At 43.1% G+C, this 11,680-nt stretch overlaps 1 protein-coding gene across 1 annotated transcript; it reads right to left on the minus strand.

Moving 5' to 3' along the window:
• Window positions 1-779: 779 nt before the first annotated feature.
• Window positions 780-2,156, minus strand: LOC116222355 (lymphocyte antigen 6A-2/6E-1-like). Its single transcript, XM_031576051.1, has 4 exons — window positions 2,108-2,156; window positions 1,802-1,915; window positions 1,465-1,608; window positions 780-973 (listed from the first exon to the last, which is right to left on the minus strand). The coding sequence occupies exons 1-4, from the start codon at window positions 2,154-2,156 to the stop codon at window positions 780-782; spliced, it is 501 nt and encodes a 166-aa protein (XP_031431911.1).
• Window positions 2,157-11,680: the final 9,524 nt, after the last annotated feature.

Genomic DNA, 11,680 nt, shown 5'->3' on the forward strand with positions numbered 1-11,680 from the left:
CATACCCTTCGATGTGTATTCTGTCTGTCTTACTGAGACCTGAACAATTAGCATCTGAACCCTCCTGCTATCACCCTTTGTCCTCTGTTATCAGAAAACAGCATCAAGTCAAACCCCAGAAGATGCTTAAATTAGTTTTATTACAGGAATAATCAATGGTACAACACTTAAAAGGATGATTGCAACTGCAGTCCTACTACCCTCTGCAATGGTGTTTTACACACACATACACACATACACACACACACACACACACACACACACACACACACACACACACACACACACACACACACACACACACACACACACACACTCTCTCTCTCTCTCTCTCACTGGTAATTATAAGGCAAAACTATTAATGGAAACCCATAAATGATTCAGGTGAGTTTCAAGTTCACATAAAATGAACAATCACACCACGTGTAAATAATTCATTGTTTCAATTAAAGGGAAACTTTGAGTTGTTAAAACTAGGCCCTAGCAAGATGTGATGAGTGTCCTTAAATGTTCATCTTGAACGAAGAAATTGCTTAATGACCACTTGTTTTCTTTCTAAATGGATTTAAACATTTAAAAAAGTTGACGTGATATAAATGTGTCCAGTAGTTATTTTAATAGTTTCTGAAATATTCAGAACACATGAATGAAAACAAACACATGCTAACACATGAATGAAAACAAATCTTTGTTTATTTGCTTTAACAGCCATTAACAAGTTTGTGTTGAAAATAACAGCCCATCTCCAAGCAGAGGGGTCACCCTGAGATGAAGCCAGCTCAGTGGAAGAGCAGAACAGAGCCCAGGGGCCACAGCAGGAACAGGACACTGTGTGTAGCACTCCAGGCACTGTTGCACAGATCCCCCTCACAGCAGGTCAGTTTCGCACCCACCAAGTACAGGTTCTCTAATAACGCTCCGGAGCAGGCACTTTGGGTGGCACAGCCCTTCAAGGTGGTAGCGCTCACTCCAGCTAAATTAGGTAGTGGTGGAAGGGAAAAACAGAACAGAGTGAGAAAGAGAGAGAGAGGGAGAGAGAGAGAGAGAGAGAGTTAGAAACAATACCCTAGACTGGCATGCTCTTCTACGGGGTAGAAATATATTTTGCCATTTTGTTAAAAATACATAGTACTGCACACACCACACTCCCACAAATAAACACACCTGTTGCAGAGAGACAGCGATCCTCATCACCGGCACATTGAATCCTTGATGAGCAGTCCGCCGACTCGCAGCTGAAACACTGCCTCCCATTGGCCGTGCCAACTACTGGAGCTGAAAGATAAACCATGCTTTCATGTTCAGCTTTGTAGAATTTCTAATATTTTACCCAAACAGGGCAGGAAGAATTGATTTAGGCATTAGATTAAGAAGACAATTACTAAATAGTCACTAAATTGATCCCATAGCCTACTTCCTGAACATTAGATTCATCATTAGATTCCATCAGCACAAAAAAATTACCTGGAGACGTTCCGTTGTTGCAGTTGTCTTTGTCACAGCACAAGGTGCTCTGTCTGACCCCTACAATTCCCATGTTCATGGAACCACTGAGACATTGTGCAGATGGGACGCAGCTTTTGGTATTTACTTCAGAAGTTGAACCCCCTGCACACAAACAACAACAAAAATGATGTAGTCATGAGGAAAAGGATGGACCGAAAGAAACCGCAAAAAAGAAAGAAATCTAGACTTCAGTGTAAGGAAGTTAAGCTTCTCACTTTATCTACAGCAGAAACTTTTTTATAAAAAAATCACTCAACTGTCAGTGATCGTCAAAGTGAAGGGTACATTTTCTCACCTAATATAGTTGCAACATTGGAGCTGGCACACGAGTCAAGTGCGGGACACTGCTGAGAGGGTCCACTGCAAGATCCACCCACATTTCTGCATGTGGTGCACTGCAGTCCTTTTGCTACGGATGGTTAAAGTTTAAGTTGAAATTGAAGTTATTTTGTCCAAAGCAACTTACAAATTGACTGAATGTGCTACATGAACTAAATGTGCTACATGAACTAAAATAACTAAATGAACAAGGAATTGATGTGTCTTGCCCCTGTCGCATTTCAACAAATTACTTCATTTTCAGATGATATAATTTTCTTACCTTGAGACACAAGCAGGCACATCACAGCAAAAATGACTTCAATCACCATCTTGACGGTAAATAGTTCAGCGTACATGTGTGGGTCTATATATTGGTCTCTGCATTGATGGGAATGTCCATCAGTCAAAATCAAAGTGAACTTCTCCATGTAACACGGCATCTGGTAAAACTGGTATTTTAATTTGCATTGCATCACTGTATGTACAATGGGTGCCAGCCTCACATGGGCACCTGAATGACGTAGGTACCTTACCTTGTGAGCGGGTGCCTGATAAATATTGGTGCAATTGTGCATAAATAGTAATACTGTGTTCACGAGGGCCTCCAAGATAACATTGGTATTATCCTGACAACAGCACCAATATGTTGGTAATCTCACCCGATTGGACAGGCATCAACCATTCAACACAACAGCAGATCAATTCAGTTGAACACATGGGGGCGCCACACAAAGTGTTGTGTCTACCAGAGTAGTCAAGATAAAGATCAACCACAAATCAGTCTCAATGTAATATATCAGTCTCATAAAATATAGTAAACTATCAACTTGGAACTCTGATTAATAATTAAATGAATTACTGCAACCATAGTTACCTTATTAATTGCAAGGTTGAAGATCTTTGGAGTTCTGAATAGAAGAGGTTGGTAGCATTCATCCTTGTGTAACATTAAATAGACCAACGTATATCATCAAAACATTTATTAACACAATGATCAGACATTACACACAATATGTAATCTAACTAAATCTGTGTAGCTAATGAAATAAAGGAGGGTGTGTGTGAAAGAGAGAGAGAGAGAGTGTGTGTGTGTGTGTGTGTGTGTGTGTGTGTGTGTATGTGTGTGAGAGCTTGTGTGCTCCAGTGTGCGCTGTTGGGTGCACGCAATAAAGGATGTGGGTGTGTGTTTATTTGTTCAGTCACCGTAGTTCCGCGTGCATGGGTGTTTGCACGTTCGTTAAAAACCATCGGATACGAAACAAAGGATGAGCCTATGTGAAGCTTAACGTTTGAGTGTTGGTGTGTGTGGCTATGTTAAGGCCAATGAATGTGTAATCTGTGTGATTAAGGTAGAAGAGGGAAATGGTGAGTTATGCATGCAACACCCTGTGTCTCTGGGAAACAGTCCTAACAATAACCCTTGGAGGGTGTGGCGAAGCCATCTACCAAATGACCCTGAATACATATATGCCAAAAGTCATGTTCGGTGAATAAAACAAATCCATTACATACCAACATCACTAGGAGGGAAACATACCAGACAGAGTGAAATGGTGGAACAGAAAATAGCATCAAGTCAAAAACCAGAAGATGCTTCCATTAGTTTTATTACAGGAATAATCAGTGGTACAACACTTCAACACTTCAGAGGATGATTGCAACTGCAGTCCTACTACTCTCTGCAATGGCGTGTTTTTTTTACACACACACAAACACACACACACACACACACACACACTGTCACACACACACACACACACACACACACACACACACACACACACACACACACACACACACACACACACACACACATCCTCATCACCGGCACATTCAATCTTTGATGAGCAGTTGAGGGCCAAGTCACAGCTGAAACACTGTCTCCCATTGGCCGGGACATTTTCTGCAGCTGAAAGATAAACCATGCTTTTATGTTCAACTTTGTAGAATTTCTATTATTTTACCCAAACAGGACAGGAAAAACTGATTTTGGCATTAGATTAAGAAGACAATGACTAAATATCTATTTATTAAAGGTGCGTCCGTTATTACAGTTTTTCTCAATTGCTTTGGCACATTTTTCCATTCACTGTTTACTTTTGCAAAACAGCTCAAACACAGCCCTTAACAGAAGCTGAAATGACCAAAACACTGTATGATGTTTTCAGAATGACACCACTTTCTCAAAACTTATCACACACCCATCAAAACCAAACATTTCCATCAAAACCTACAATTTGTGCTCAATTGAAAATGTATGTTTTCTCATTTATTTAACAATGGATAACAAAATTCAAACTACAGCTATCAATATCAACCTCTGAATCCAACACTTCAACTTTTGTGCAACACCCTCACAGTATTGACTATTTTACCAATGACAACATACTACACTTTGGGTTTTGTACTGAGCACTCTTACTTAGGGAATATACTGTCAGAAAGTATTTGAAATATGAAAATTTGTATACAGTGAAATATTGTAGTACTGTTTTTGTATTGCTGAATACTGTAAAAGATTTTGTAAACAAGGTCCTGTCAACACCATTGATTTACATTTGTTCTATAGTGTACAAAATGGCAAAGATTCTGACAAAAAAAAGATTTATTTTGCAGTAATTTTTTCACATTCTCCACAGAAATCAAAATGACAGGCTGCAATATGCAGAAAAAAAAGGTCAAATATCAAACAAAATGGTCCATAAAAAGCCTGTAAATATTCATTTTTAGGGGTTGTCGAGGCGGGCCTGACGATCAGGCCACATGTTTTCATCCACATCACAATTTATGTTTTCCATAGCAATGCACCTCGGGAAAAAACGTCTGGAATGGCGAATCCATCCCTGGCAGCTTTCAGCACCAATTGCCAAGCAGGCTGCATTCATTGCATCTATCAATGACATCTGGTCATAAGGCCTGTTGTCATATACTTTCCACCTCCAGCAGGAGAAAAACTCCTCGATCGGGTTTAGCATCGGGGAGTATGCTGGAAGGAACAGCATCATCATCCTTGGGTGGGCAGTGAACCAGTCATTCACCACTCGTGAATGGTGAAATGCCACATTATCCCAAATTATCACAAAGCGGGACATGTTTGCCCTGAACAGGCCTCGCTCGTGTGGTAGCACCAGCCTTTCATGTAAGGCATCTAGAAATGTCATTAGGCGATCGCTGTTGTATGGGCCTATGCACGGGATATGGCACAGGACTCCATTTGTGGATATGGCAGCGCATATCGTGATGTTGGTGTTGCGATCTAGATATATTTGTTAGTTTGCATAATTATAATTTACATTGAAATAAGATGGAATATATTTAGGGAAAGATATTGTGTTTCTATTGTATTTTGGTTTTGTTAATATCCTGGGTGCGGTTCTGATTGATGTGGGTGTTTAGAGGTCGGGTTCAGAGGTGATGATGAGGTCATCAGAAAGCGCTCGCGCCAGTTGTTGTATTGATTTGCTCTGTAAAACTCCAACGACCGACTGAAGAAATAAAGTTGCCTTAAGAAAGATGGATCCATGTCTGTTTAAGGGTGCAACATAAATTGGTGTTTCCGCTCGGTCTGGAGAATTTTTACCACGAAGCAAGAGGAATGACGAGTGATCCACATTGTAACTGTGATTGGACATTGTAAGCGCTAACGGTAGCTGACCAACACGGACATTGCAAGAGCTAACGCTAGCTGTTAGCTAAGCCTACAGAGACGTCAATTCTGCAGTGCTACAAACAAAACAGTGAGGTAAGAGTTTTCTATCATGTCGAACGTGCAAGAGATGTCGTCTGACTGGGAAAGTACGGTGGCAGAAATAGAAGAAAAGTTACTAACACTGAAAGCACCGGATTTAAATGATGTATGCACAGGACTTAGCCTTACAGTGGATAGACGTGATAAAGATGTACCCCGCAAGTTGAGAAGGCACATTCTGCAATATATAGAAGGGGACGATGTTATTTCAAGAGAAGATAAAGGGCTGTCTCTTTTACTCGAACTAAATGACAAAATTGACGAACTAATAGAGAAATCCGAGGAAATTGATGAATTTTCGCCTAAAAAAGTAGTGGAAGATCACCACCCTGTGGACGAAAATGAAACTGCACCCAGTAATCCCGAAGAACAAAGAGAGAGCGTTTCCACACTGAATACAACAGCCTCTGTACCTAGTCAAAATGTCTCGTTTGCTCATCCACTGTACAGGAGGGAATTAAAAATAATTGGACAAATTGGAGAACCAAATCAAAAGGATAAATTAACCTACTCAAGTTTGGAAAGACAAATGCAAAGGGCACTGAAAAAAGGATATGATGAAGGAGAAGTTGTCGAAGCTGTAATTCAAGCCATAGCTCCAGGAACTAAACTGAAGAGTTATTTGGAAAGTAGAATTGATTTGACATTGCAAGCTCTCAGGCAAATTCTACGAACTCATTATATTGAAAAGGATGCTACAGAGATTTACCATTCCCTCACCCGTGCAGCTCAGGAGCCTAAAGAAACGCCCATCCAGTTTTTAATGCGAGCCATGGACCTGAGACAACAAATTGCCCTCGCCTCAGAAAGAGTGAAGTCTGGTTTGAAGTACAGTTCAGAACTAATTCAAAATCAATTCCTCCAATCAGTAATGACTGGCCTTTATGATGACACTATTCGAACAGACATAAAGCCATACTTACAAAATCCTAAAGTGACAGATGAAGTCCTCCTGGAGAAAATGACGGCTGCATACCGTCTTGAAATGGAAAGAAGGAATAAGTTGTCAACTACAACAAAACTAAAGATGATTAGAGTGGCAGCGATTAGTGAGGAAAGTGAGGAAAATGAACATGTGCCCAAACCAAACAAAAACAAAAATGGAGAGACAAACAAACGTGACACACTGATGGAAAAAGTTGACCAAGGTAACAAAGCCATATGTGAGGCTATCCAGAACCTCACCACTCACATTGCAAGCCTTCAGCAGACCCCTCAGGATCAACCAAGGAGAGTGAGTGAGGAGCCAAACCCAAAATACTGAACACAGCCTCAGACCTCAAATAGCAGAAGATGCCGGAAATGTCAACAGTCCAATCCTGATGGAAGGTGTGTTCACTGTTACAAGTGCGGCAGCGCAGAACACTGGGCATCAGGTTGCCGAATGAGAAATGTTACAGCCAACACAAGCAAAATTGAAATTCTGCATTGTCCTGCTGAAAAGATAGAGAAAGCAGAACTGTTCAGCCTAGGAGCACCACTCACTGGTAAACAGCGGCAAACAGCGAAGCTGGTAGGGAAGAGATGTCTAGTTCGAGCCTCTCTAGGAGGAGTTGACACTACAATACTGTGGGACACTGGTTCGCAGGTATCAATAGTGGGAACAAACTGGAAAAGGAAGTACTTGCCAGATGTTGAGGTGAGACCAGTGGCCGAGCTGCTCGAAGACGGACCATTAGAGCTTTCAGCTGCAAATGGAACCGACATACCGTATAAGGGATGGATGAAAATTGAAGTTTCCTTGTCTAAAAATGCTGTGGCTGGAATGAGTGAGAAACCTGTCCTGGTCCCCATCCTGGTTGCCAGCAGTGACATTGAACGCCCCATCATCGGCTTTAATGTAATTGAAGAATTAGCCCTGACCAGCGACACAAATGGAGACGGTATCCCATCAGGTCACATGGTAAAGAGACTGTGCTCAGCACTGGAGGTAGGACACAGAACCGCAAGAGCCGTTTTATCTGTTTTGAAGAAGCAAAAGCCTAAAAGCCAACCCCATTTAGCCAGAGCAGGCAGACAACCAGTGACCATCCCGAAGAACAAAGTGATGGCGGTGCATTGCGCCTGGCTAACAAGAGTGTGTTGAGTGCATCACATGTACTGTTAGAGCCAAATGTTGAGGCACCATGGCCAACAGGTCTTGTCATCAGAGAACAGTTAATTAAGCTCCCTCCAGAAGATAATAGTAAAATTGAAGTGACTGTGGAAAATATGACTGATAATGATATTGTGCTTTGCAGTCGCACCACACTTGGCCTGTTGCACAGTGTTGATGCCATCTACCCATTGCAGACCAAACCTGCTGAGGAACAGACACCTCAGACATCAGACAGCAGTGCTGCGCAGCAATCAAGTGGAGAGCCACAAGCTGAGCCCCGGGACCCGCCCGTGGACCTGAGCCATCTGTCAGAAGACCAACGGCAGCAGGTACATCAAATGCTCAGGGAAGAATGTAATGTTTTTGCAAAGGATGACTGGGATACAGGGTGCATTAAAGATTTGAAGATGGACATACAGCTAAAAGACAATGTGCCTGTCCAAAGAACATACAATGCAATCCCTAGACATCTTTACCAAGAAGTGAAAACACACATACAGGACCTACTCCACCGAGGCTGGATCCAGAAATCTTGTTCTTCATACTCTTCACCTGTAGTATGTGTCAGGAAGAAAGATGGGAGTCTGCGGCTGTGCATAGACTACAGGCTACTGAATGAGAAAACACTGCCTGACCGTCATCCAATTCCGAGGATACAGGAGATTCTGGAAAATCTGGGAGGGCAACTCCTGGTTCACAGTGCTGGACCAAGGGAAGGCTTATCACCAGGGCTTCATAAGTGAGAAAAGCAGACCCTGCACCGCATTCATAACACCATGGGGACTTCATGAATGGGTCAGGATTCCATTTGGGCTTACAAACGCGCCTGGGTCCTTCCAGCGCTACATGGAGGGATGCCTGGGAGACCTCAGAGATGAAGTATGTGTCCCGTACTTAGATGATGTTTTGGTATTTAGCTCCAGCTTTGATCAGCACATCCAAAATGTAAGACAGGTGCTCAAACGACAGCGAGAGTGTGGCATAAAGCTAAGACCAAAGAAATGTGACTTTTTCAAAAGTGAGGTCTGTTATGTGGGTCGAGTAGTTTCTGTAGAGGGATACAAGATGAACCCCAAAGACGTGGAAGCAGTTAAAGAACTGAAGCACGAGACACCTACCACGGTGCGAGAGATGAGAAAGCTAATGGGATTCCTCGGTAATTACAGATCCTATATACCAGACTTCTCTAGGATCGCCAAGCCCCTATATGAACTGTTAGCAAATCCCAAGTCTGAAATGAAGCAAAGCCAAAAGAAAAAGGGGATTAGCCGCAAGCCTGCTCTGTTGCCACCTTCTCACCCAGTTCATTTCACAGCCATTCACAAAGAGATAGTTAACAGAATTGTCGATCAGCTGACAAACCCACCAGTAATGGCATACCCCGACCTAGAGAAACCCTTTGTGCTTCACGTGGATGCCTCTGAAGATGGCCTAGGTGCAGTGTTGTACCAGCGTCAAGAGGGCGTTCTCAGAGTGATAGCATATGGATCAAGGACCTTGACAGCAGCAGAGAGGAATTACAAGTTGCATTCTGGCAAATTAGAATTCCTGGCGCTGAAATGGGCCATAACAGAGCGGTTTCGTGACTATCTTTTCCACGCACATCACTTCACTGTATACAGTGACAATAATCCTTTGACGTATGTCACAAAGTCAGCAAAACTCAATGCAGCTGGACACCGCTGGGTGGCAGAGTTAGCGGATTATAGGTTCACATTAAAATACAGGCCTGGAACAGCAAATACAGATGCAGACTTTTTGTCACGCAGACCAAGGCCCATTGAAGAGGTCATCCAAGAATTCACAGAGGAATGCCAACAGGAAGCTATTGAATGCATTGGGAAAGCTCTGGACATAGACAAAGCTGGAGAGTTGAATTGGATATTTGCTGTTACCTGTAATGAAGATGCACTGCAACATCTCAGAGCCAATTCAGTCTCTTGCAGTAGGGGACATAAGAAAAGCTCAAAATGCAGACCTGGTCATAAGCAGAGTTGTGGCCTTGAAAAAGACGCATACCTACCTGAAACATAAAGACAAGTTGACAGAGGACGAAGCCGTCAGACAGCTTCTCAGGGAGTGGCCTCGTCTACAGATAGATAGAGAGGGCATACTCAGAAGAGAAACTGCGACGAGAAAGCAGCTTGTTGTTCCTGAGTCTCTGAAGCTTGTTGTGTACAAACACCTCCACGAGGAAATGGGACACTTAGGTGCAGATAGGATGGTGGCTCTTGCGAGAGAACGCTTCTTCTGGCCTAAGATGAGACAGGAGATGGAACACTATGTTACACGGGTGTGTCGCTGCATAAAGAGAAAGAAACCTAACAGAATAACCAGAACACCTATACAGAGCATTGTGACTTCTGCACCATTTGAGATGATCTCCATTGACTACGTACACTTAGACAAGTGTAAGGGAGGGGAGGAATACATACTCGTGGTTGTAGATCATTTTACTAAATATGCACAGGCTTATGCGACAAGAGACAAGTCTGGGAAGACCGCCGCCAGAAAGCTTTTTGATGACTTTATCATGCGTTTCGGTTTCCCATCCAAGATACACCATGACCAGGGAAAAGAGTTTGAAAATAATCTCTTCCGCAAGCTCCAAGACTATTGTGGTATTCGTCACTCCCGCACTTCCCCCTATCATCCTCAAGCCAACCCTGCAGAGCGCTTCAATAGAACGCTGTTGGGTATGCTGCGCACACTTGAGGAGTCTCAGAAGTCGAGGTGGAAAGAGCACCTTAACAAAGTAGTCCATGCCTATAACTCAACGGTGCATGAAGCAACAGGCTTTTCTCCATTTTTCCTTCTCTTTGGCCGTGAACCAACATTACCAGTGGACCTGATGTTCCCCAGGAAAGGAGAAGAGAGAAACCAGTCACAGACTGGCTATGCAGAGAAGTGGAGAGAGGTTATGCAAGAAGCCTATGCCATTGCAATGCAGAATATGAAGAAAAGTGCAAAAAGAGGACAGAAAAACTATAATCAGCGTGCATGGAGTTCTACCCTTGAGCCAGGTGACCATGTCCTGGTGAGAAACCTCACACCCAGAGGCGGCACTGGAAAACTACGTAGCTACTGGGAAGACATGATCCATGTTGTCAAGGGAAGAAAAGGCCCTGATAGTCCAGTGTACATAGTTGACCCATTGCAAGAAACAGGGAGAAGACGTGTATTACATCGTAACCTTCTCCTGCCATGTCCCTACCTGGTGGAAGAGCCAGAGGTCTGCGAACCCAGTCTCAAAGAGATACACAAAACAAGAAAGAGAACAAGAAGACAACATGCAGCCAAGCACAATACTTACCCAACAGACACCGACAGTTCCAGTGAAGAGGAGTATCACTTGTTGACAACAGTGAGACATGCTGATCCACCCCTCAACGCAGAGGCAGGAGAGTTCTGTCCAAGGGGTGAGACACCCAGAGACAGGCCTGAGGTGGCGTTCGCACCTGAGGAACACCCTGAAGAGGAACATGTGGATGAGAGATATAGCGTGGAGGAAGAAACTGAAGCTCCGGCTGTGGAATCCGAGAATGAACAGAGTGATGCTGAAACATGGAGGGAAAGGCCTAAGAGAGTCCGACAGCCCAGGCGTATCTACACCTATGACCAGCTAGGCCAGCCGACCTTCCAACAGCTGAAAACCTGCCCTGTCAGTGTGAGAGACCCCTCTGGAGCCAGCCGTGACCCGTCCAGCAGATCATCATTCATGTATCCTTTTTGTCATGAATAGACATATATTCACACAGACAATTTAAAGTTAGAGTTTCTTAAATTTTTCTACATGAGTTACAGTTCATGGTGATGTGGTAACTAACTGACACAGATTACAGAGTATAGAAACAGGTTATCTGGACATTTATTTAAGTAATACGTACAGAAAATAGGGGGGGTTCTATAAGTATTTTTGAGTTAAGACAGTAGTGTGGTACATACTGTAAAGAAAGAATTAGTAGTGTGTACACTTACAGAATAGAATTACTGAATACATGGCTTTGA

This window comes from Clupea harengus, chromosome 11, assembly GCF_900700415.2.
Source record: "Clupea harengus chromosome 11, Ch_v2.0.2, whole genome shotgun sequence".
NCBI lineage: Eukaryota > Metazoa > Chordata > Actinopteri > Clupeiformes > Clupeidae > Clupea > Clupea harengus.